Raw genomic sequence first — 27,705 nt, 5'->3', positions numbered from 1 at the left:
CAGGTTCGTTGTAGCAGAGAACTGATCGGCGATTGCTACAGGTAGCCCTGCTCTCAAATCCACCTATTTCTCCCTATAGTAAAATGCTGCTCAACTTTTCCTGAGTTTGTTACCTCTCGAAGGCGTAAAGCCATTAGATGACAACGGACCACCTGGTGCAAAGATTCACTGTAGCGAGAGTCCGGCTCTGAGGCGCGCACACATTTCAGCACCTCGGACAGCGCACGGCGCCGCAGTGGCGACGCGTGGATTCAACCGGTGGCTTTCAACCAGAGCAGCAGTGTGAGGGGACCGTTTGACTGAATGTTACATAAAAACTCTTTGTGTTCCACACGTGGGAAAGGCTACTTGCTTTATGGATCACTCGGACTAGTATTTTTTTCGTTCTTTCTAATACAGAGCTTCTCCGTCGATTGCATCGTGTGGGTAGGCGTGCCGCTGGCTGTGTGCTAGACTCCAGAAGCCGTGCAGAGCAGCGTGGAATAGGTGACAGTCAGACGGGCGGAGTGGAGTGGTGGTGGTGCCTAAGAGACCCTCCATTTATAAGGATGCTGGTGGGAAATGCCTGGAGACGGAGATGACGAGATTTGTCAAAAGGCACTTGAACTCCTGTCAGATCTTTGTTCGAAGGGGGAAGTGCAGAACGAACACTGCCTGGATTTTATCTACTATTTCCGAGACCTTGCCAGGCCACGCTATACGGATTCAGGTGAGGCATCAAATGCTCGCTTGATTCAACGGTTGCATTTAATTGAACAGAAGTAAATGCGCATGCGACTTCTTTCATTGAACATTCTGCGCCTAAAACTCAGTAGGTGCTTTCACAACCAAAAGCCTTTGCTTGGAAAATCGATCTGCACCATTTTTTTCCTCACATCAATTAGCTTACTAATTATCCAGTTTAATTATCATTTTTCTTGCAACAAAAATGCACTTGCACGGCGACCGCCTCTCCTTTTCACAGAGGAGCTAAATTCGAGGTCTAAAATTTTCAATTCTTATTTCCAATCTACATTCACGTGAAGATGCCATTCTGCTAGATTCAAAATGTTTGGTATTAGTCCAGTTCATTCTTTACACATGTGCACATTTGCACAGATATAAAATTGGATGTACAGGCTATTCTCTTCCCTGGATGAGTTGCGCTTGTACCTGCGCTCGCTGGTAGCAGTTACTATGGTGTCACACTTACTGTATCCTACTTCTTTGAAAGTTTACCTCAGATTTAATTATTTGGCTTACCTAAAGCCTGTAGTAGACAACGTGAAACATTTACTAAATGGATGTACTGAACTTTAGATATAACTGTAGCCTATTGCACAAGAGGGCGTATTTTTTGAAAACCAAAGCCGACATTCAGTCACACGTGAAGAATTAATGTGACCACAGAGTCACGTTTCATCATTAGCCCTACCAACACTTATGCTAACCATCCTCATTGGAATGGCATGCGTGCTTGTCTGTGAGTGTGTCTGAACGTGAGCGTGTATTAGTCATGTTGTGGGGACATAAATCTGTTTACACAGTCAAATTGTGGGGACTCGCCTTCCTTGTGGGGACAAAACGCAAGTCTCCATAACGTAAATTATTAAATTCTTTAGGGTTAGGCAAGTAGTGGTTATGGTTAAGGTTAGGGTAAGTCTCCAGGAAATGTATGCAAGTCAATGTAATGTCCTCTGAAGTGATGGAAACACAACTGAGTGAGTGTGTCAGTGTGTGTGTGTAGAAGACCAGGGCGAGAATGTGAAGGAGTGAGAGAGCACAGTAACTGCAACCCTCTACATACCTACTCCATTTATTCTGCTCCCATTAGTTTGCATTATTATTAATCATTATTCACCACCTGAAAGCCCTTTGTGAATTCCCACTTCGGTCCTCTTGCTGCCCCTATCTGCATTCCTTTCCTTCAATCTTTCCCTCCTTATTTCCTCTATTCCCTGATTCCCAGCTCTCTCCTCTCTCCCTCATTCATCATATAGGCCGATCCTTTGAAAAGTGGTATTGCTACAGTAGGTACTGCAGTGGAGTTAGCTCTCAGGATGGCTTGCCTATAAGGTTTAATTTCAGTTCCAGATGGCATGTGTCACCCAGCATGATGGCAGCACCCATAATAGAATGACAAAGGAAGTAGGGCTACATAAAAGTTCAGAGATCCAACAACCTATGAGCCAGAGTTCAGGGTGGGCTGGGTGGGATTCAATGTCTTTCTTAAGGGTTCTGCTCTTAGACATTTATCGTAGAAAAGGTTTCAGTCGTAGTCATCTGGACACTGTTTTCAGAATCAAGATGTTTTGGCTCCCATCCGGAAGTCATTCTCATTGAAACAATTAGGTCAGTTTCAGGTGAAACTAGCTAATCAACAGATACTCAGATAGACTCCTTCCTGAGAGCAGGGCTTATGTAACATAGTGTAGCTTAAATTTCTAGTTCCCGTCCCATTTTTTCACATTGAGAATGACTTCCGGATGGGAGCCAAAACGTCTTGATTCTGAAAACAGTGTCCAGATGACTACGACTGAAACCTTTTATACGATAGAACACTCCTGGACGAATGAGGGACTACACTGCCTTAGACATTTATGTGTTTCTGGACATAAAACATGATGTTGACTTGGCAACTTGAGAAACCCACACTGGTAAAAGTCATTTATAATGGAGATGAATTTGTGATCATCTTCTCAGATATGTCTGATAGCTTAGCACAAAGATGGGAAACATGGTGAAATAGCTAGCCTGGCTCTGTAATATTATAAAGAGTACAGTCTAGACCTGCTCTATAGGAAAAGCGCAATGAGATAACTTCTGTTATGAATTGGCGCTATATAAATAAAATTGAATTGAATTGTCCAAGGTGTAAAAATGAAAAGTTGTGGTTTTACGAGTGCCGGACTATTTCTCTATTTCTATTTGCCCTTCATTCCATATGACGTGAATGGGACGTTAGTCCAACACATAACCCACGTTGTCATTTCTACAATTGTGTTAATTAATGAGCTTAATGAGGTGCTGGTAGGCAGATTTTGTTACCTTTGGACAAAACTAGCTGTTTCCCCCTGTTTCCGGACTTTAGGCTAAGCTTACTGGCTGCTGGCTGTAGCTTCATATTTACCGTACAGACACGCGGGTGGTATCTATCCTTTCATCTAAGAAAGAAAGTGAATAAGTGTATTTCCCAAAATGTGAAACTGTTCCTTAAGGCTCAGCATGTGCACAACATTTAATAGTGGTTCCCAAAGCAGTATCCAAAGCACTGCTGTTTTTTAATTGTTGCCATCTAAGTAGTTAGACATGGACCATCAGGTCAATGCAACTAACATCCTGTGAGGATAGAAACCAGCAGCATTAGTCAGGGCCCTGAGGACAACCAATCAGAACCACTTACATGTGTAATATACCATGTTGTGTACTCTGTATGCAGTTTTTACTCACAGAGAGGTATAATTAAGGCAAATAACAACATCTCAGGAGGTAGAAGTTCCAGATATTGCTTTTTCAGCACTTGCTTGCCTCCTACACTATTGCACCTTTGAAGGTCTTGTGCTCTAAAATTGGTCCACCCTCTTTGTTGTGATGCAGGCTCTGAATCCTTCCAGATGTCAAGTCCCTCAATTTCTCCACATTATTCTCCCAAATCACACACATTCTAGTATTCACAGAATCTCAGAGCACAGAAAGGACAGTTTGTATGAGTTCCTGTGCAAGGTCTTGTGACCCCCCCCCCCTAGATTTGGAGGATAGGTAATGCAAAATGCAAAATGATTATTGTCAAAGTCTTTTGAGATTTGTTGTGACTGAAACCAAAGAGCCTTTAAATGTGGTGTGACATATTGTCTCATTTACTTCTAAGTAATATGCATGTTAATGGTCTTACAAAATAAAATAAAAACTAACAAAGTTTTACAGCATTCCTTAGTAAATGTTTTCATGTAAGTGTTAGCTTTGTATCAGATGTGTAGTAGAGTTGATTCAAGATGATTCCTGGTTGCATAAGATGTTCTGTGATTTTAGTTACTCTGTTAAAAACATGTGTTTTTCTCATGGTGAGAAATCCTGTGTCTGTCATATCAATTAGATGAAGCATCATCAAAGACTCAAAAGAAAATATACCACTGAAATTGCATACAGCTTTCTATGTGCTGTAAATGTGTAAATACTTAATGCATAATTTAAAAGAACAAACTCTTTCTGGTAAACATTTAGTGGAATATCATGATATCCAGGATTTTCTATTGATATGGAATGCAACAATAATTAGAAAATAAACAAAGATAAGAGGATTAAATGAGATGACTGTAGGAAATTGTTTACATGTAATAAATTCATAGCAGGGCATAGCAACAGCTTCACAACACATAATGGTAGTATTATCTTCATATTACTAACTTATACTTATGTCAGCTGTGACACAGGAGGGGATTAGTGTGCAGTTTTAAATTTCTAAATAAAAGTTGTGCTGGGCACTGCCAAGTAAAAATCATGCATTTGGTTTTACTGTGAAACAGTGCGGTAAGCTATCAAGCACTTTTCAGATACTACCTGCTATTACATGCACCATATCGCTGTGTTACAAATTAATTTACACATTGTGTTACTAGCCAGTAATAATTACAGTCCAAATACAAAATATTAGCCACTGCTACCTTTTTAAGCCACTGGTTATTTCACTAATTGTCATGGCTCTTTGTAAAGTCAGCTAGTCACTGAAAAGATACATGGCAAGCTTGTCAGCTTATACAAAAAAATACATTATTGTTATTATCTTTGGACATTCTCTATTCTAGTAATCACAAGGAGAACATTTACTTGATGTCATTACTCGACATCATTGTAAATGAGGGCCATCTTTCAATGATTTTTCGAGTTTAACCTCTTCCACTCCACCCCTCCCTACCATAGACCCATTTTTGTCTTTTTTAGGGAGGACAGGGGATCTTTAGAGAAAGATAGCAGGTCAACAGTATATGCCGAATAGAAGTGGTATACATCGTCTGAAAGCCGGGAACCTGAAGATTAACTTGATATGCAGTTCAGCACTATGTGTTAAGTTTTTCTAGTCATCAATCTGTAATAAACATTGTGTTTTCGTTAGGCACCTATTAAAATGTTGGAAGTTTAGAGTGTATAAGGGCTTAGAACATTATGATAGAAGTATATGATGGCCATTCCTATGCTCAATTATGTCTCATAAGTTGATGCAGCAAGTTTTGGGTTGTTACCATTTGTTACACAGATTTTGTGCATAATTTAACCATTTTTGACCACTCGAAAATGGATTAAAATGGTCAAAAATCTCTCCAAAAGACCTTGAGGAACACCATAGAAAATTTCATGCTGTTCTTTGGTACCAAAAACTTGAAACTTGACATTTGGAGATTTTTCTGCGAATTGCATTTTTCTGCGATTAGATGGCGAGCACTTCTCTTCTGGAAATTGCTCAGAAACCCCCTTATTGTTAATATACCTAGGGAAGCCATACATCCTCTGAACACCCTAGGTTTTTAGTTTGTGGTTGTGAAGTTTCATCAGGCTGTGATTATCCTTATCCTAGATTATCCTATTATTAACGTAGAGTTCACAATAGGTCATTTTATACAGTGAGGTCAAGTTTCAAAAAATAGTGTCACTCCAATGAAATGGCTACTATGGGGACTAACATCATCACACATGTATACAGTTGGGCTCACTGAATCCACATGCGTCTCAGCTTTCCAGTCATACCCAATTTATGCAGTTCCAATACTGTTTCGGGACCCTAGTATGCAGAAATATTCAAATACACCATATTTAGAACAGGCGAAAATAATACATTTATACTGCATGAAAAAAAACTGCATGGTTTTTTGCCCAAAACTGCATGGGATTAGCATGAAGTGGACATGTCTGTAAAGACTTGTGGGTACCCATAGAACCAATTTTCATTCAGATATCTTGATATGAGAGGTCAAGGAACCCCTTTGAAAATGGTCATGCCAGTTTTTCCCTCGCCAAAATTTAGCCTAACTTTGGTGTGTTATTTAACCCCCTTCCCAACAAGCATGACATGGTTGGTACCAATGGGTGCCTTAGGTTATCTAGTTTCATATGATATCAATATCTTCACTCTAGCTTTAAAACACTCGCTACAACCTATAAATGACCGTAATGTTGGACGAGGACACCGGCGTCTTAGCAGAGTTCAAGAGGTTAAATAAAGGTATTATATATAATAATATGTTAATTGTGATTATTATCTTTCTTTAAACTATATCAGCATGCATTTCTTTTGAAATCCTGGAGTTTTTGACTAATAAAGTGACACACTGTGCTAAACCATGTGAGGGTAGTTACTCAGGTAAAGCAATCATTAGTGTCTCTAAACTGAAATGGGATCATTTTACTCATTACTATGATTAAAGTAAATACACTGATTACACACAAATTACTTTTCTTTTGAAAATCCATACAAATCTTCATCATCATTGACTGTGAATATATTGATGTACCCAAATCCCTCTGCTTTGTTACTGTAGGCAATGAATAGCCTGTTGCACAGTCAGCACATATACTGGGCATAAGTCTGTATCACTGCCCTCACAAAGAACGAGGCTTAGCCAATAATAGATGTGGTTAGGATGATACAGGAGACTGATGCTATTAAAACACACTATGCAGGCGCCTGGGCTTTTCAAAAACAGATTTACCTCAAAGATTGAAGATATTTCAATACATTAATTGAAAGTAAACATTATAGCAGCTATACAGGGCCGGAAGTTCATCAGCGTATAGTATAGACACACAATGGTAAGCAGAGACGTGCACAAAACAAAGTTTCTCAAAATATACTGATTCAATAATTACCATGTACCATAATAAAAGAGGTGGTTCAGTAGATGAACAATGCATAAACCATCAAGGTTTTTCTACACATTAAAAATAAGATGTACCTTCACCTACAATGTCTGTCCTCCCAGCTTCAAACCATCTTCTCCCACAAATGTTGTTGCTGGGCAACAGTTTACTCCTGCACATGAATATTAACATTATAGTAAAACAATGTTCAATTATTTAAGAATAACATTGGTCAGAAATGATCATGTGAACAGCTGCAGAAGTATATGTATCAACTATGAATTTGCGAGGTAGCTGATATGAGGCTATTAATATGAGTCTATTAATTTAGCATCATAAATAGTATAGGATTTGAATTATGTCTTAATATGGTACTACTCACATGCCTGTATGCACATTGAAAGAGTTATTGATCGCTGTGATCATTCTTCCTGTCCATACTAGTTGTGATGTGATTGAAATTCCGCTGTCCTCCTCTGTACAAACTGCATTACATAGTTCAGAAAAGGTTAAAATGATGCTTCAACAGTTTGAATTAGAATGTATTTTACCCTCCAGTGGATGAATGTGAAAGGTATTGCTTAAGATTAGATTTAATTAAGATGCAGTGGACACCATATCACTCATGTGCAGACCTTGTTAGAGATTGATAACAGTTATTCATGTTGTGAACTGCATTCAGTTCTGCTGTCATCTCTTTGTTGAGTGATTACAGTAATCATCACTTAATCTATTTTTTGTCTCATAAAAACCTAAGCATGCATAGGGGCACAGAGAGTAAGGGGGCACGGCATATTGAATGTGTGTTTGTTAATTACACATGAGATAGACTTAAAATAGGATAACAAACATAAAACATTCACTAAAACAAACATTAAACAATATCTTAGGAACATCTTTCACAGCCAAACACACTGCATATGACTTGCCATTATTTAGTGGCACTAAGGCTGGCAATTCACATCATAAATCCTGCAGCATGGCTAGTGCAACTGGCAATTCAGTCGCAACTACCGGTACTGCTGAACTGCTGAAGCCAGTTTGTATGAATGTTTGAAGGAGTTTCATGAACAAATCAGTACAGATTCCAACGGAAAGAAATCTCACATTTTTAGTCAAACCCCGGAAGAAATTAACGTGAGTAGTTAATTTTTGGGACTATTTTGGGACAAAAGTCAAAATTGTGAATTATGAACATGAACTAGTTCATTTTAATCTGTGTGAACTGAACTTTGAGCTAGCTCTTGTCAAGTGTGAACTTGCACAACACTGTCTGTGGGATCATGTAGCAGCTACTTGATCCCATAGACATCCAACAATTTAGTTAATATTAGCCTAATATTGCTGTTCGACCTAATTTAAAACTGCATGTAAACACAAAACAGGGCTGATTCTAGGTAAGTAAGAAAATAGTATAATTCCCCAGAACTATCTCCTTCAACAATTTACAGATATTTAGGGAATTCTAGAGCATGGTTCCCTTTTGATATCTAATAAAAGTGTTTGGGACCTCCCACTTTGAAAACCCCTGGCACAAGGTCATAGATTGGACCTCTGCACTGTTGTGTTGCAGCAGTTTCAATGATTTATTTTTCAAAAAAGAATTTCGGGGAAAGTCACCCACTTCTTGAGAAAAGAGATGATTCAGAAAGCCCTTGATGACTCTGTTGGTTCACACCTCACCTCTCTTTCCATGGTGACTCGCGCACCCTGTGCTGGTGTAAACAAATGCACTGCAGGAATATTCAGTGTCATGTTTTGAAACCATAAACTCTTACTTGACAGACTAACACCTGGTGTGATACTCCTGTAAAACTTTTATACTCCCACAGCCACTGCTTCTGCTCTTGCCCACAAATACATTACAGTTTTTCTCGATTGCTAAGACACATTTCTTGAAAGCTGCTCTCCTTTTCTCTACGCTGTGAACACAAAACACAATTTTCAAGCTACATTCACAAAACCTCGGACTCTTCTTGCAAAACCAAACTTTCACCTCAAAACAGTTCAATCTGTGCTCAAAACTGAACTATGTTGTCAAATCGTGCCCCGAGTCAATCAAAATTAAAAACACTACTGAACAGTAACTAAACACTACGTAGAAAAATAGAAAACACAATGCTCAGGACATGAAGCTGGAGAAATAAATGTTTATTGTTCACTGTAGGCTAAATTCATGTTGCAAAACAAAAAAACCTGTGCATTTAGCACTTGTACAAAAAGACAAAACAGAAATCTTATGCGTTTGCCACTGGTGTACAGTCTACAGTATATTGGTACAGTGATGTACTGAAACATATATTTACTTACAGTATACTGTGGTACAGTATATAGCATGTCACACAGTAATTGCTGTCAACATATACTGTACTATAATGTCAAAAAAAGGTAATTACCTGTTCTCTTCTCTAAATCTTTGGATTATGGTGGACACAGTGAATCTACTGATGTTTGGTTGTACCCTTTGTCCAGCCTCCCTCATGCTCATACCATGGACAAGAACATGGTCAATCACAGTAGTTCTGATTTCATCAGATATTACTGTTCTTAGTCTTCACTGACCACCTCGACCTCCTCTCACACAAACTCTTCCTTTCAGATTTCTATCCATTGTAGGGCCTCACAAACCAGTGCTCTCTGAACTGGCTTACTTTATATGTTCCCTCACATCATTAGCCACAAGTGTGATCAATTTTGAGTTGTTGTGTTCAAGTGGTGACATCTGTGCTTTAATTGTGTTTGACTTTTGTCACCTGTGCTCACCATTATGCAGCACGGGTGCATCACAATGAAAATGTGTTGGCAAGTTGTGTCTAAAAAGGTGAAAAGTGCTTATGGTTTTGCCAAAAAAGTGATTGATTCAATCAGTGGGTTCAGGCAACTGAGCATTTGGTTCAGACAAAAACTGTAATGTTCTGTGGAATTTTCTCCCCTTCTGTTCTTTATTGTTACAAAGGATCCTCGACAAGATTAATTAGGATTAACTACATTTATTTAATTGTCCTCTGTGGCCTTGTGTCTGCCATCCAAGTGGATTGTGCCCCATGCCGTAATTTTCAGTCCTTTGCTGATAACAGAGGAGGAACAGTGTGTTGAAATAAAAGCAGCATTAAATACCTGTTCATACATTCTCATTGAAATACTGGAATACTGCCAAGGGGTTGAGCTGTTGTTTTATTCACAACAATTTAAAATGTTTTGGAAAGGAGGGATTTAGTAAACTGAGGTTACAACCTCTTTATAGTGAGTCTATGGTTACAATTGTGTATTATTGTGTAAATAAATGAACAGTGAAGGGAAAATGGCCAGCTTGTCACCATCAACACCTGCAGGTAAACACCAGCTTTATTTTATTTGTCACAAATGAAACTGACACAAAACAGAGAAATTCATGTTGAAGTAACCTTTAAAGTTGTCAGATTTAGAAGAGAATTTGAGACTGTGTCAAACACAAAGGTTTACAGAAAAAAACCTTGCCTGCCTACTTTCAAAACTTGTAAGAGTTGATTTTAGTGCTACATCATAGAAAAGGTTTCAGTCGTAGTCATCTGGACACTGTTTTCAGAATCAAGACGTTTCGGCTCCCATCCGGAAGTCATTCTCAATTGTGAAAAAATTGGACGGGAACTGGAAATTTAAACTAATTTTGAAGAATTTTGGGCAGAAAACCGTGGATCTGGTTCGGGAACTCGAAAACACAGCCAGGAAATTAGCAGACCACAGGAACCATCTCCGTTTTAATCTAAGATGCAGGCAGAGCAAGATTATTCCCAAGAGCCTACAGATTAAACCACCAGTAAAAGGACACAGAGCAGAGAAGATTTGGAGAAGAAACCTGACCCAGATGCTTAGTGAAAGGATCAGGAAAACAACTTAAGAATAGACAATTTGAAGAACAGAATAGAATTTTTGCAGAAGAAGTTATCAAGCATTGTCCCAGAAGAAATCCTCAAGAGAGTGATGGACTTTACACAGGTAGCACAGGGTGCACAACATAGGAAGAGCAAGGAGCGGCAAATTAAGAAATTTAACATCCTTTTGAATAAGAAGAATCTAGGAAAGGACCAGCACAACAGGAGATCAGGGACTGAACAAAGTGAGACATGTATTAACAGAAACAATTGGATCAAAAACTTATCAGACCGCATCCTGACACAGGCAGAAAAGATGTGCTCTCCAAAGGGCTCAACTTTTCAGTTACATCCAACCACATCCCTACAGTGGACTACATCACAGCCACCGAAACAGCCATTAGGAAGAACAAGATGACTGAAGCAGAGGCTGCAGACCTGAGGCTACGTGTCACTGCAACATTAAAGAGTGCCAAACCACCTCCTTCCAACATTACATCCAAAGAGAGGAGGGCACTCTCAGCACTGCAGAAGGATCACAGCATAAACATTCTACCAGCAGACAAGGGTCGCTGCACTGTGATTCTGAACACAGCCGATTATGAAACCAAGGTCAACAACCTTCTTGAAGACACAACCACATATCAAAAACTTAAAAGAGATCCAACCAATGGCTACAAGAAGAAGGTTATAGACTGTCTACAGAAGCTTGAGAAGGAGGAGGTGATAGACAGGCCTCTGTACTACAGACTATACCCTGGGGAAGCCATTCCATGCATCTATGGCCTTCCCAAAATTCACAAAGAGAATGTTCCACTCAGACCCATCGTGTGCAGCACAGATTCCATCACATACAACATAGCCAAACATTTGACTACAATCTTGGCTCCGTTGGTGGGGAACACAGTACATCATGTGGAAAACACACAGAAATTTGTGGACAAAGTGAAACATCTCCAGTTGGACCCAGATGACGTTATGGTTTCTCATGATGTAGTGTCCTTGTTCACTTGCATCCCAACCTCAGAAGCAGTGTCAGCGGTGATGAGAAGACTGCAGGAGGACTCCACCTTGCAGCAAAGGACCAAGCTTACACCTGAACACATATGTAAACTATTAGACATCTGTCTCAACACAACCTACTTCCAATTCGGGGACACTTCTACAGACAGATTCACGGTTGTGCTATGGGCTCTCCGGTCTCTCCCATTGTGGCCAACCTGTACATGGAACAGTTTGAGAAGAAGGCATTATCCTCGTTCCCGGGCACACCACCAAGTCATTGGTACCGTTACGTGGATGACACCTTTGTGAAAATCAAGAAACAAGACTTGGAAGCGTTCTCAGAGCATATTAATACGGTGGACCCCAACATCAAGTTCACGCGTGAGGATGCAAAAGAGAACCGCTTGGCCTTTCTTGATTGTTCTACTCTCAGAGGAGAGGACGGAAAGCTCCAGATAGAAGTGTACAGGAAACCAACACATACGGATCAATACCTGCTCTTTGACTCACACCATCCACTACAGCACAAGCTGGGTGTAATCCGGACATTACAGCACAGAGCCAAAGAAGTGCCCACAGGCTCAGAGGGTAAGAAGAAAGAGGAAAGGCATGTCCAGAATGCACTCTCAGCCTGTGGTTATCCTACTTGGGCTATCAACAAAGTTAAAAGAGCCAAAAACAGGACAAAAGTGTAACTGAACCAAGAAGGAACGGTGTCTCCATTCCTTATGTGTCTGGACTGTCTGAAAAACTACAAAGGATCTTTAGACAGCACGATGTTCCTGTCTTCTTTAAACCAGGCAACACTTTAAGACAGAAACTTGTTCACCCTAAGGACAGGTTACCCACACAGAAACAGAGCAATGTTGTCTACTCCATTCAGTGCAGTGAGGAAAACTGCAAAGAACGGTACATAGGCGAAACCAAACAGCCACTTCACAGAAGACTTTATCAGCACAGACGACACGCTAACTCAGGATTACAGAGCGCCGTGCATTTGCATTTAAAAGCTACAAACCACACATTTGAAGACAGCGAGGTGAAGATTCTTAGTAGAGAGAAGAGTTGGTTTGAACGGGCGTCAAGGAAGCCATTTTTGTGAAGAAAGAGAACCCCTCTTTGAACAGAAATGGTGGTCTGAGATTTAATCTGCCCAAAGTCTATCAGAGTGTATTATCACCTTGGTCACGCCTATCACATGCTAATCAGGCACTTAGCAGTGATGAAGTAGATGCAGCCAGAGAACAATAGGCCTGATTACTGATTACTGGGCCATCTTGAAACTATTAGGTCAGTTTCAGGTGAAACTAGCTATTTACAGATACTCAGGCAGATTCCTTCCTGAGGGCAGGGCTTATGTAACTCAGAGTAGTTTGGACGGTGTAGTCCCTCATTCGTCCAGGAGTGTTCTATCGTAGAAAAGGTTTCAGTCGTAGTCATCTGGACACTGTTTTCAGAATCAAGACGTTTCGGCTCCGACGCTTCGGCTCAGAGTAGTTTAAATTTCCAGTTCCCGTCCAATTTTTTCACAATTGAGAATGACTTTCGGATGGGAGCCGAAACGTCTTGATTCTGAAAACAGTGTCCAGATGACTACGACTGAAACCTTTTCTACGATAGAACACTCCTGGACGAATGAGGGACTACACCGTCTTTAGTGCTACAGACTTGCTCTATCTCTTCTGCTAAAGTAGTCGTTATACAAGGCACATTGCATCAAATTGAAGATGTCTGTGTAAAGAGAAGAGTTTGGTAAAATTAGGATGTTGTGGTGTTGCCATGTTTTAAAACTCAACCAGACCCACCAAGTCTTCTGTTGTAGCAGTTTAACCAGATATGTTCCAGTAAAAATGCTAAGGTAACTATCATGCACAACATACAGCATATTTTTGTTACAGTTTTTCTGAATTGCTAAAACACTAAACCCTATTGTCTGAACCAAATGCTCAGTTGCCTGAACCCACTGATTGAATCAATCACTTTTTTGGCAAAACCATAAGCACTTTTCACCTTTTTAGACACAACTTGCCAACACATTTTCATTGTGATGCACCCGTGCTGCATAATGGTGAGCACAGGTGACAAAAGTCAAACACAATTAAAGCACAGATGTCACCACTTGAACACAACAACTCAAAATTGATCACACTTGTGGCTAATGATGTGAGGGAACATATAAAGTAAGCCAGTTCAGAGAGCACTGGTTTGTGAGGCCCTACAATGGATAGAAATCTGAAAGGAAGAGTTTGTGTGAGAGGAGGTCGAGGTGGTCAGTGAAGACTAAGAACAGTAATATCTGATGAAATCAGAACTACTGTGATTGACCATGTTCTTGTCCATGGTATGAGCATGAGGGAGGCTGGACAAAGGGTACAACCAAACATCAGTAGATTCACTGTGTCCACCATAATCCAAAGATTTAGAGAAGAGAACAGGTAATTACCTTTTTTTGACATTATAGTACAGTATATGTTGACAGCAATTACTGTGTGACATGCTATATACTGTACCACAGTATACTGTAAGTAAATATATGTTTCAGTACATCACTGTACCAATATACTGTAGACTGTACACCAGTGGCAAACGCATAAGATTTCTGTTTTGTCTTTTTGTACAAGTGCTAAATGCACAGGTTTTTTTTGTTTTGCAACATGAATTTAGCCTACAGTGAACAATAAACATTTATTTCTCCAGCTTCATGTCCTGAGCATTGTGTTTTCTATTTTTCTACGTAGTGTTTAGTTACTGTTCAGTAGTGTTTTTAATTTTGATTGACTCGGGGCACGATTTGACAACATAGTTCAGTTTTGAGCACAGATTGAACTGTTTTGAGGTGAAAGTTTGGTTTTGCAAGAAGAGTCCGAGGTTTTGTGAATGTGGCTTGAAAATTGTGTTTTGTGTTCACAGCGTAGAGAAAAGGAGAGCAGCTTTCAAGAAATGTGTCTTAGCAATCGAGAAAAACTGTAACTCCACTGTTATAATAAATCAAGTTTTTATGATTAAATATTTATAAAGGGTTTTCACACTACGTATAAAAGTTACTAATGATGGTGATGGTAAAGGAGTAAAAGTATAGGTTTGCAATAAAGCAGAAAGCAAACTGAATTCACTGTCAGATCCTTATTTTCTGCCACTTTTGTCACCTTCTCAGATATATCGGTGAGTCTGTTGTCACTGGTAGTGACTGCCTGTGGCTTGGCCCTGTTTGGAGTCTCCCTCTTTGTCTCCTGGAAGCTGTGCTGGATACCATGGAGGGAGCGTGGGCTCTCCCCCACCACCAAGGAGGCCCACGGGCACCTCAACCCCACCATGAGTCCTCTGCCCTCGCAGCTCGCACCCAGGCGGCCAGTTTACACAGCCGTGGACCCCCCAACGCACAACCGCCGTGAGTCGTCACACTGCTCCATCGCCAGAGAGCCCACTCCAGTGGCATCTGTGGTATCCGTGGAGGCTCCGGTGACTCCTGTATCACCACCACCTGTGGTCTTGGCCACACCAGAGGCAGCTATGAAGATCAGTCACACATCTCCAGACATCCCACTGGATGCCCAGAGTAAAAGCCGGGAAAATGGGGTTCACACTAACCCTCGTATGCAGAGACAGACCACTGAACCCCCACCCTCTGGTCACTCAATGTCTGAAATCGGGTCAGTACAAGATTTCTGTTGATTTCTTTGCCTTTGTCAGAACTACTAGATTTTTCCTTGAGAAACTTGTAACACTTCTGCTTCCATCCACCTCTTACATTCATTAGTGTTTGAAGTTACCAGTGCTCTTCTGCATGGCTCTCAACACTGTTACAAAAACATCAGTATTAGAAGATTCTGCAAAACCTTGTTCAATGCCAGTGTTTTGTCTGTCCAATGCCAAGGTTTTTCGAATTGTTGCTTTCTGCAATAACTCTGCATGGCAACTATAATATGTTTAAGGTTATGGAAAGATTGTGGTTACGGCAATAAAATTATGGTTAATGTATGGTTAGAGTTAGGCAACTAAAACACTTGGTTTAGGTTAATAAAAAAGGCAAACATCAATTGCAGGTCTGTGACAGGATGTGATTCTGGACTCCGGCATGAGAACTTGTCACACTACACACCAATTCACCATCCAACCACCACACCCCTTTTCGGCTGGCTACATATAGGGCACTTTTCTGATTTAACCTGTTGATGTTGTACTGTATGTTGATGTTTGTTGTTGATTTCCTCTGCCCACAGACAAGGGTCCATTCGCAGACATATGAACCTGTCTAACCCAGACTTCAACGTGGCCCAGTTCCAAAGGCAGGACTCCCTCACAGGAATGGGGCTGGGCCTCGGTCGCCTCAAACCTGAGCTCTACAAACAGCGCTCACTTGAGGGAGATGAAGGCAGTCGCAGAGGTGGTGGCTGTGGGCGCCTCCACTTTATCCTTAGATTTGACTGTGACCAGGAACAGTTAATAGTTAAGATCCACAAAGCAGAGGACCTCCCAGCCAAGGACTTCTCTGGTACCTCTGACCCTTATGTTAAGATCTACCTGCTCCCTGATCGTATGACCAAGCACCAGACTAAGGTGCACCGGAAGACACTGAACCCTGTGTTTGATGAGGTCTTCCTGTTTCCTGTGGCGTACTCTGAGCTTCCCACACGTAAGCTGCACTTCAGTGTCTATGACTTCGACCGATTTTCACGCCATGACATCATTGGCCAAGTGGTTGTGGACAACTTCCTGGATCTGGCAGATTTCCCCAGGGAGACAAAACTCTGCCGGGAGATCCAATATGTCTCCTCGGTAAGTCAGCACTTATGTTCAAAATTATGTTATGTTCACTTATGCCATGTTATATTTAACTTTGAATTATTATTAACAAAAGTCCTTCCTTTTGTAACAACCATTATTACTGTACACATTACAGACAGAGGTGAAGGACAGAGAGACATTTTCATTAGGAAACACATTTACTTCATCCATCACTACATATCTAAATTCAATGTACTTTGCTGGGACCACCATTTTTTAAACATATGTAAATTAAAACCAGGGACTGACTGTCTAAGGGCAACAGGATTTAAAGCTCCTTGCCATGTTACTTTATTGACCATGTGCATATTTGTGCAGTAAAAACTGACTTGAGCATGAGGGTCATACTTTAGTATAAGGTCACCTGTGCCACCGTTAATCTGCTTTTCTGGTTAGGGTTAGGGTCTCTGTCCACATATGTCAAAGCTCTTTATAATGTTTTTGAGTGTTCCCTGTTAGTGATGCGTACAGCTGATATCTGACGGATCTATTGTGTAATAGACAATATGTGTAGATATTTATATGCTTTCAGCAATGTCAGTCTGTGAGCTTAACCAGCTGCGATGTGCAATTGATCCTGTTTGTCATGACATGCTTAAGTGGCATTAATAAGACTCCTTGCCATTGATTGCTGCAGACAATTAATTTCATCCCAGCGAAGCAAGCTCAATGAGGCACAGCTGTTTAAAAGAAAACTATAACCCTTTGTTGTATCTGTTATGATAACATTTTACTCACCAGAGTAATTGCTGAGATCTTGGTTGGAACATGGCAACATTGCTAAAAATAGGTCCAGCACGGCAACAAACACAGTCAGCCAGTCAGTCTGTAAACTGTAATGGATGTGTACATTGTTTTCTCTTCCAAATAAGTTTGAATAATGTGGGGTTTGTTTACAACCTGTCTAACTGCTCGGGTTTGCTTTGTTGGACCTCGAAGTGTTCAGAAATATCAGCAATAGAGTACAATGTTATCATAACTGATAGAACTGATGTCTTGAGCCCCAAAAAGAAAACCCAAGTTGTAATATACTATAGTTTTTTCTTTAAGGCAACACTTTGACTATTGCTGTACTGTAATGGAAACTACCTGGCACAATTTAGCACTATGTGTGTCTGTCTCTTGTGTATCTAATAAGCAAATCATCCTCTACATGTACCTGCGCTGGTGTCCAGGTTCGTCTTCTGCAGCTCTCTTCCTCACTGCACATGCAAATGACTTGTCTGCACTGCAGCCATTTCAGTTTAACAAGCTTTATCCCATAGTAACATGTAACCTTGTGTTCCTTACTGATCCACCTGTCAATCCAGGCTAAATATAGCCACCATAGTGTATAATTTAGCCGGGAAAAGAAACCTGTTAAAACCTTGAAACATGTTTTTCTGCTTTGAGAGCAAGAAGAGAGAGCTGCGTCACTGCATTTTCACATTGATTCACATTCTCTTGCATATCTTGTTCCCATATATATTATTTATATACAAAATAAAATCAATGACATGCTGAAAATTATTCCCAGAAAGAGCAGATTATTAATAGTTATATACTACAAATTATATATGCTATGAGTTGTGCGCTACTTGACAAATTGAATTATTTCTTCATATTTGTGATCATGGAACATGTGAAACTGGAGTTTGAGTTATACAGTTTCTAAATCACTGTTACATGTTACACTTGATTACCTCTTCCAAACCTTGGAACAATCTAAAATCAAATTTAGCACTTGAAAATATGAAAGGTTGTGGAAATAACTAGCCCAAGTGAATTCTGTTCCCTTATTTGGTTCTGTCAGGTTGCTGTCTCTTGCAGGGCTGCAAATCACTAGTACGCCTTTTTCAGCAATGAGCCAGCAAGTTATGTGGAAACTGCACTGTACAGGTCAGTTTAAATGGTTATCTAGCTAACCTAGTGTATTCCCTGACCCTTACTGATGAAATGTATCATGTTTGTCCTATGGAATGGCAGAAGAACTAAGAGTTATGCTTGACTACACACCTTACGTTTGGCCATTATGACAAGCAAACCTGCTGGAGGCAATATTTACAAAACACTGTATGGCATATTGTCAGCGTGTCAAAATCAGTCAAGGAAGTGCTATATAGGAAATAAACTTTACATTATAATAAAGGTGGAAACATTGCCTTAGGTCAACCTCACGTGTCTCTTCCCAGTTGTAAGGGGAACACTCCTAATGGACCTGGAAGAAATAATATCTAAGGAAGCCAAGCAAAAGTAGGCAGCTGCAATGGCAGAGGCCTGACAAGAAGTAAAGCATTATTGGAGTTGAATTTTGCACCTTGAATATCAAATTTTCTGGTTGCAAAAGTAAGCAGGGAGAAAGGTTGCAGTAGTGAGTGAATGACTCTTCTGGTGTAAAAGCTACAACAGTTGAAATAATACCATTTTGGTCATGATCATTTCTACACAATGATCAACATCTTGTATAATGTTCAATGTATTGCAAGGCTGAAATGCAGTTGTATTTTGCGGCATGGTACATATCTGCCTATTCTGTAGGCTACTGACTGCAGTAAATATCAGCTTGCCAGCCAATGGTTTAATGCACTAAGTTTCACATACGGTGTGCTGAAGACCATTAACAGCTTCCCACTCATGGCCTCTAAAAATACTGGTGGCCAGAATCTTTCTGCCTCTCTCTTTGTCTGTCTGAATCACACACACACACACACACTCACACAAGTCCCCATGGGTTAGTGTGCATTCAGGTTAAAGTCCCCACCGGGATATAAGAACATGAAACACACACACACACACTGTATCCTCCTGCTTCACCCAGCTGCTATATTTGCACAACCTGTCAGTGCTAAAAGCGAAGGAAGGTTGAATGGATCCCTCCAACAGTTGCTTGTTTACACTGACTGCACTGAAATGTACATGTAGTTGCTCGGCCCTTCACACAGTACAAGCCATTTATACAACCATCATAACCCCACTTGGCGTCCACAAAGTCAGCAGCTGTGTCCCACTTTCATGACACATACAAATTCTAACTGGGTTTTGAGTACATAAAAGTGACAAAAATATTAGTAGTATATAAATAGCAGATGTCAATTATGTAACGTATACTCACTTGAATTTTGAGTGTGGTGTTGATTGACACTATGGCCTCACAATACAGTGAACATAAGAAATGGAAGCGATACTCACAACCAGGAAAAATTAAGAGTTTAGAGACAGCTGCGTGATGATCCTGGAAAACAAGTGTTAAATATTTGGAAAAGGGGTCCAAATGTTAATTTTAGTTAAGCTGAATTAGGTGCAGCTTTTGTCAGCTCTGTCTCCTAATTATTAGAAATTATGTTTTTATGCAACTAATTTGCAACAGCAAATACATTTTAAGGAAAACATAATGCCGACCGAATTACGTTTTCTATTAACATAATGAGGAAATGTTGTTAATTAACGTAGCTGGCAAGTTCCACAAATGTTAATATTGAATGTATCAGTAAAATGTTCACTGACAACGTATTTAATTTTTTTCCTGCCAAAATAGGCAATCTTGGAATACACTATCCACTTGTAGTTATTACAGCATTATTCAACTTTTTTATGGTTATGTAATTGACATTTAACCGAAATCACGATCTTTCCCTAATCTTAAAGCTTTTGTTGCCTAAACCTAACCACTGGTTTTCCTGCACTTTGTATGCCTGCCATCCACCCCAAATACCTACTTGCGACTCTGGACCGGTGCATAACTGTACTGTTTCACTGACTAAAAGAAATGTTGTCTCGGAACATAATCCATGCAGCGATTGTGTTGTCACCACAACGTAATTATGATAACAATTTAGTAATATACAAATGTAATTTCTAGGAGACAGGGTTGCTTTTGTGTGATTAGAAATGAACGGTCTAGCTATCAGTTCTTAATATGTCTTAATTTATTTATCACAAGATTTGGGGTCTACATTTACAGAAAATGGCATGGACAGCAAGTGAGCAAGAAGGAGATGCTGAGAAAATGACATGAAGATAGTTGTTCTGTCAGTGTGTCAGAAATAGACTTTAGGGGAATATTGACATTGATAAAAGTATTGATATTTTTGTGTAATCTCTCAACTTGTTGTTTTGTGGGGCAGTGCTGACCCTTTATTATTGATTGTCAATCAATGTTACCCAGTTAGAATAGAATGGTATGTGACAGGTGGTGATGGCAACCAGAGATTCACAGTATCTGGAGTGCTGCATTCTCCCACTGTTCAGTTCTTTTCAGTTTCGCACTACTCAGCTCACACACACACACACACAAACACTCTCTCTCTCTCTCTCTCTCTCTCTCTCTCTCTCTCTCTCTCTCTCTCTCTCTCTCTCTCTCTCTCTCTCTCTCTCTCTCCCACTTGCACAAATGCTTGTTCTCAGACATTTGCACACAGGCCCCTCGCATATACCCTCATAAACAAGCTAATCATCTTTGAACACCAGTGAAGAGGTAGGACATTTTGTATGCAATGCAGTAGAGTCCATTTGTCATAATCATTGTACAGATTCATTGACGTAATTGATATGAATGATAAGATTATAATTGCAGTGGGATTGACCATATGGTTAGTTTCATTGCCAGATTTGGCTTATTTAGCTCTGCAATAGAAACCGATTAATGGAAGAGCCTGTGTTTTTGGCAATGGCAATACAAACAAAAGCTATATAATGTGTTACCATTAAATGTGGCTTATTTTTGGTTTCTTTGGTTTTATTTATCATTTTGATTGATGGTTTTGGCTGTTAATGTGCTAGGACATAAATAAGTGCAGTATGTGCAAATTGTGAAATTTGGGATATAGCCTGATTATGAGAGACATGCAGTGTGACATTTGACCTGCAGCCATTAAATGCCATTTGTTGCCTAAGAGGGATTCTGGACCACATGAAACACAGCTCTAAACTCTCTCTTCCCACCTGTATCTGGAGTGTGCACAAAGACCATGGATCATGAAGCATGTAAAACCCACAGGATCCATATAGGATGTGGAATGCATTTTTCTGGAGGTGTTGTCAGTTAATCCATCATGCAAATTAAAATGCCTTCATATATATTTATATACCACATCCTTGTTGAATACAAGGCGATTTAGGTCTCAGGAGGGGAAAAACTCTTTCTCTCGCTCCCTCTCTCCCTCACTTTCTCTTTCTCTTTCTCTTTCTCTTTCTCTTTCTCTTTCTCTTTCTCACACACACACACACACACACACACACACACACACACACACACACACACACACACACAGATAAAAACATGTGCTATATCACAGAAGAGGACATTTATGCCAGACCTATTTTCATAATGAAATTACAATTAAATTCAACTTCATCAGACTATGCTAAGCCAAAAGACTTATATGTTATTATGCGTATTATTGCACTGTATCTCATACTAGGGTATTATTTGCTCTTTTTTTAAATAAATGTTTGTTTTAAACTAATGAATCCTCTACGTACATAAGGCTCCAATTATAAGTATAAAAAGGGGTGTAGGGTATGCACATCCAAAAACACTTCTACAGGTGCTGGATCAAAAAAGCAAAATAAAGGCAAGAATCAAAGAGAAGATCCGCACACTGTACCAGTAGCTCCTGTCAATTTTATTTGAGCAAAGTTTCGATCTAACAAAGATTTTTGTAGGGCATTGTCAATTGTATTTGTTTTTCGCACAACAAAGCTCAATCAACCAAGATCAATCACCCAATGGTGTCTAAGTGTGTAGACACTAGTGTGTAAGACTTGCTGCAAAAATGAAATGCCATAAATCATTGACCTCTCCTGCTAGCACATAGCCAATAGACCGGTCTCTCTTAACAAGTGGAAAGCAATTACATTTCTGTCCCCTCCCTTTATACAAGGTGTACTAGCTAAGTGACCCTAACCCCTAACCCTAACCACAGTTAGCACACATTGTACTTTGGCTAACAAACACCTGGCTATACTGTACAGCTCAAGCAGACTGAGTAACAAAGGCACCTTAGATATGATACAAAAGGTAAAAGCTTGCTTGAAATTAGCTATAAAAAGGTTCCAGCTTGTTCTTTGTAGTTCAGGATTTTCATATCAATACGAGACTCACTTCAGTCTATTTTAATCTCCCAATATATTTGAAAAATTAGATGTCATTATCCTATTATCTCAGTCACAGTTAATGGAGCAGCTCTTCGAAATCATGTGATACCATCGATTCTTAGGTTCTATGTTCACTCACTTAGCTTCCCTTTACAAATGATTAAACTGAAAGTTAATAGCAGATGACACCTGATTCGAATAACCAACACAATCTTCCCGACACACTGTACCAGTAGATCAGCAAGAGATTCTTCTGTAGGAGTTGCCGTCTTCACCAAACACGTTAGTGTGTTTTCCTAGTTCTCACTTCTTTAGTGGAGTTATTTTAAGAGCAAGTGATAAGTGAGCTTCTGCCTTTCTGCAGCTGAACAGAAGTCGGGTGAAATGTGGGAGAACGATGTGACAGAAGAGAGTAGTCCTTAAGAGAAAAATGCTTCAACTTCAAACTGAAACCAAATGTTGGATGGTTTTGCTGTTATTGTTCACCTTTGGCTGGTGCACAGTAATGAAAAGCAGCATTTTTTTCAGAATTTTTATTATTATTTAAAGAGAGACTGTCAAGTTGCTTTTATCAATATAAAAGCAACAGATACTTGCATGACAAAAATTAGTAATATATCATCAAGATAAAGCTTACGGTAGAGTAAATGTGTTTTGTCGTGTCTTTCAGGATAATGTGGACCTTGGGGATCTGATGTTTTCCCTCTGTTACTTGCCTACTGCGGGCAGATTGACCATTACCATGATAAAGGCTCGCAATCTCAAGGCCATGGATATCACCGGTGCATCTGGTAATTAAAAACTGATTATGTCTATAACTAAAGAGTCTCACTGGTATCATGAATAAATATGTATGTATTCCCATTCTGGATCTCTGACTTTCACAGATCCATATGTGAAGGTTTCACTAATGTGTGAAGGTCGCAGACTGAAGAAGAGGAAGACATCTACCAAGAGGAACACTTTGAATCCAGTCTATAATGAGGCCATTGTCTTTGATGTCCCTCCAGAAAATATAGAGCAGATCAGCCTTTTGATTGCAGTGATGGACTATGACCGGTTAGGAGCTTTTACAAAGCTTTATATAAGTCATACAGTATTTTGCACCTCTTTTGCACGAGTCATTTTTAATTCATACTTGCTGCAGGACAAAAAGGATGAAATATAATATATAAACTTCAAAGTGCATTGTAATGATTTTGTTTATGTCACATATATAGTTTGACAGTTTGTTTTTTCTTCTCACACTCAAGATGTAATGCATCATTATTTTTGGAATACAGGGCAGGTCGTGATCACATTATTTCTCTCTCTCCCTCCTGCACCTACAGTGTAGGCCACAATGAGGTCATTGGTGTGTGTCGAGTTGGCAACGATGCAGACAACCTCGGTCGAGACCACTGGAGTGAAATGCTCACATATCCCCGAAAACCTGTTGCCCACTGGCATCCTCTCGTTGAGGTGAGGTGACTTTAGTGTGATGGGTGTGACATGTGTTTTCATGCATGCATGAGGACTGACCAGATTTGGAACAAGGAATACATTTTTGCTCTTGCTAAACATAATTTGCTACTAACACTGTCAAAACTATTATGTAGCTCTTACACATGCAGGTTTTGGTCCTCAGGCAGGAATTTGCTGTTACCAACCAAATATTAGAGCCAAGTCTAACTAACAATGAATTAATTAATTTGCTAAATGGTTCAATCAAGAGACAGTTCATGTAAAATTTGAATGTTTATATTAATATTTTTTTAAGCTTTTGGAGGCAGACTTTGTTATGAAAAACCAAGTGTGTGGAAAATGTAGATTTCCAGGAAAAAATATTAGATGTGCTTTATATAGCTCTGTGGTGAAATTCACACACTAGTGTAATTGTGATGGTAATAGTAAGGAGATTCAGTAGAGGAAACAAAACAGAATATATACAATATATAATACTATGGTGCCAACAATTTTAGCACATTGCATGGTAAAATTGACAATAAAGAAGAGAGAAGATTATAATAAAGGCAAATAATTAGATTACTGACGTTTATGCAAAACAAACTATTATTGGTAGTAGTATGAGCAACAAAAGATTTTACAGCATAAAAATGAACACTGTTTTGCCAACGCTGGAGAGGATTGCTGGATGAAAATAAGTGTAACCGAATAAGTGATTAAGCTTATCACAGTGGGCTCATTAGTATTCACTGATACAGTAGTGTGTTGTTACAATGAGTCTGTGAAAAGATTTTTGGTCAGCCGTAATGGAATAAGTAAAAAGTTTAAAAAAAGAAAATCTTTGTTATTCTTTTAATAGAATGAAGTAGCCTGGACAGCCCAGAAACATTGTATCTGGGCTATCTGATTTAATCCAGAGAGGGTGATGCTATTTTTCGGAAAGGACATGTCTGGATCTTAATGCAGAAACATAATTTGCTCTCGAATAGATCACATCTTCTGTCAAAGTTACCATGGTGATGCACAGTACCTAGTGTAAAATTTGGCTTTGTTTTTTTTGGCAAAAAAGCCAGTTTTAAGCCCACAGTTATCTTGCTAATTTACTAGTCTGACAGGTCTTTATAGGACAGACCCTTTGTCTTTGAGACTGTGCCAGTTCACTCAGTCTCAGTCTGTATCTTATTTGTTTTTTTAGATAGTGCAGTGGGAAACAGCAAGAGAGACTAAGTAGACAAAGCCCTGATGTGATTCAGCCCCAGGAAAGTGGGGGTACATGTTGTTCCAGACGAAAGCCACTCAGCTCTCTGTGGGCAGTTCATGTTTTTAACATGTGGTACATAAAATAAATGCAATTACCTGAATATCTACCCTTGGAAAAAACTTTACTGGGAATTGCAGAAGAGTTGATTAGGTAGAGAGCTAAGAAAGACTATAGAACTGATATTCTGACAGAAGAGAAGAGGAAGTCATGCAGAGAAGTTGAAGGATGGTATCTCTGACCTGTGCACTCAGGCTGGAAAAATGGCTATTCTGTGTGTATTTGTGTGCACATCAAAGGTCTGCGCCTGCAAAATACAAAGAGACAGTGAGAGTCAGAGAAAACTGGAAATTGAGCTTGTTATGTTTCTTCCAGGGCTATTAGAGTATGTAGTACTTTGAAATCTTCATTGGAGCATCAAGAAAACACATTTATTATTTACTTCCTCCCAATTCATTTCAGTCAGAGTTGTTCTGTCTTCATAAGCCTTTCATCCTCACGCTACCCCCAAAACTGCAAAGTACTTTACTGTAGTCCTAACATGCCGATAGGTTTCAAACACAGGTCTATTTACATGTCTGTTTGTCAAGTAAGCCACTTTTTCTGTAGAAGCTTTTATCTTTTTGCTTGCAGTTGGCAAATAAAACAGTCACAGTAGTGCAGTCTATTCCAATAAAATTGAGTGAATACATAAACTGACCTCACAAAAAGCAAAAATGAAATGGGAGACATTCACTGTTTGTTTTACTGCCCAATTCATAACTCAATAGGTGGTTAGTGCATTTGTTTGGAGGGTCCAAGATGAAAAGCTGGGATTTTGAAAAATTTGCCTCAGGTTTTATTTGATATGACTGTACATCTGTTTATACTGTGTGAGTGAAGACTTTCTTGGCCATGCATCACATAGCTCTGACTGTTGTGACATTGTTTCTGCTTGACTCTTCTTTGCAGTACCAGGGGACCACAGGTAGTAGCCAGGGAGGATCCTGTAATTCTCTGAAGACGCCTCCTTCTCCGTAGCCTTGAGCAACATTCACAATCGCCTGATGCCTCGGCTGTACCTTTGGACAGTAGTGCTGCTGAGTGCTGCACAGATATGGTCCTAAAAGAAGAATGCAGACACTGACTACTATGGAAAAGAGAGACACAAACTGTCTTGAGCTCTGCTGAGTTGGATCAGTTGCATGTTGAATGACCACAAAGATGGATGTTTTCTTTTCTATAATGTTCCATAAGAAAAACAACAGGTATATGCAGACATTTTAAGTCTGTAATATTCCTGGGTTTATAGTTACTGTTTTTTTACATAGTCTTGTTTCTTGTTTTAATGAGGTGAGTCTGTATTTGCACAATGTACTTACAACCAGTTGAACTGCCATACTGTTTTTTTAATTTGGTGGTGAAGTGGCGCATGAGGTCATGGTTTGGTGAGATATCTTCTCAATGTTTGTTTGTTTCGGTTTCTATTTTGGGAATACGATGTGTTGTTCTGTCAGTTGATGTGCAGTGATGGTTAATTTCTAGACAAAATATCTGTAAGTAAAATATGTTAAATGTTATCAATAAATATTATTCCATAAAAAGAACAACCATTGTTCATCTTTGCCAGTTCAATTTTTGTGTGCATTACAATTTAATTGTGCAATCAATTTGTCTTTATTTTTTGGTAGTTTATTTATTTGTTTGTTTTACTTCATTTCAGGAAATATAAGAAAAAACATTGACTTTTGTAGGTCTACACAGTGGACAACTAGAAAATTGGAGAACAATAAAACATGAAAATTAAAATCTAAAAAGAGTTTGAAAACAATTATATCCTGATAAAGTTGTAATTTATTTTGTAGCATGTCAATTTTATTACTGTTTAAAATTTGTGTATTAGAAGTACAATCCCTAAAAAGGCAGCCAAGTGGATTTCTCAAACAGGCAAGAAAGGCTGCTTGTGTAAGCAGATTATGAATGCCTGTAGGCACTGCTCTGAAATGAAACTTTGCCAAATTAGCAGCTACTCTAAAGCAGTTTAGAAAAAGAAGACTAGATTACACAGCACACATTTTTAATGGTTCCCCTTTCAGTGTGCATTCAGTGTAATTTTAGACTATGTACTGGATTGGAAGCAATCCATAAATTGCTCATCTACTGGCAAGTTGTTGATGAGCAGTAAACTGCAGGATTCAAAATGTACCTTCAGACACTGATGGATGGATACAGCGCGTGCTATGTGATTTGTTCTGCACGTAAACAGGAAGTGATTGTAAGTTTGATATATTCTTTTTAGATCCAGGAGTTTGTCTGGCTTCACAGTAGAAAAAAATAGTAGCAGTTGCTAGGAACTTAATTATCCTGTTTTATATTTTTCCCCATTTTTATTCCAATTAAGAATAGTCAGTTCCCTTCATACTCCTTTTTCGTTTTATTTGCTTAAATGGCTTACAACCAGCACTTCTATCTACTGTG

The 27,705-nt window shown here is 39.3% G+C and overlaps 1 protein-coding gene across 3 annotated transcripts; it reads left to right on the top strand.

The window, feature by feature from the left end:
* syt9a (synaptotagmin IXa) lies at positions 1 to 26,831 on the top strand. Of its 3 annotated transcripts, none has more exons than XM_044190306.1 (7): positions 2 to 709; positions 14,839 to 15,334; positions 15,905 to 16,460; positions 23,215 to 23,335; positions 23,432 to 23,603; positions 23,876 to 24,005; positions 26,200 to 26,831. In XM_044190306.1, the coding sequence occupies exons 1-7, from the start codon at positions 562 to 564 to the stop codon at positions 26,266 to 26,268; spliced, it is 1,692 nt and encodes a 563-aa protein (XP_044046241.1). In that variant the 5' UTR covers positions 2 to 561; the 3' UTR covers positions 26,269 to 26,831. The 3 variants fall into 3 exon arrangements, with proteins under 3 accessions (XP_044046251.1, XP_044046241.1, XP_044046260.1); XM_044190325.1 differs by lacking the exon at positions 2 to 709 and adding an exon at positions 13,303 to 13,542; XM_044190316.1 differs by lacking the exon at positions 26,200 to 26,831 and having other exon boundaries at positions 1 to 709; positions 23,876 to 24,014.
* Positions 26,832 to 27,705: the final 874 nt, after the last annotated feature.

Source organism: Siniperca chuatsi, linkage group LG1, assembly GCF_020085105.1.
Source record: "Siniperca chuatsi isolate FFG_IHB_CAS linkage group LG1, ASM2008510v1, whole genome shotgun sequence".
Taxonomy (NCBI): Eukaryota; Metazoa; Chordata; class Actinopteri; order Centrarchiformes; family Sinipercidae; genus Siniperca; species Siniperca chuatsi.
Note: the sequence above shows the minus strand (reverse complement) of the source record. Positions and strands in the feature narration are given on the sequence as shown.

Bases quoted from the DNA above. Each gene is read 5' to 3' on its own strand.
- syt9a (XM_044190306.1), top strand. From the start codon at position 562: ATGCCTGGAGACGGAGATGACGAGATTTGTCAAAAGGCACTTGAACTC. The intron at 15,335-15,904 runs GTCAGTACAAGA...CTCTGCCCACAG, and splicing joins CACTCAATGTCTGAAATCGG to ACAAGGGTCCATTCGCAGAC. The intron at 16,461-23,214 runs GTAAGTCAGCAC...CGTGTCTTTCAG, and splicing joins AGATCCAATATGTCTCCTCG to GATAATGTGGACCTTGGGGA.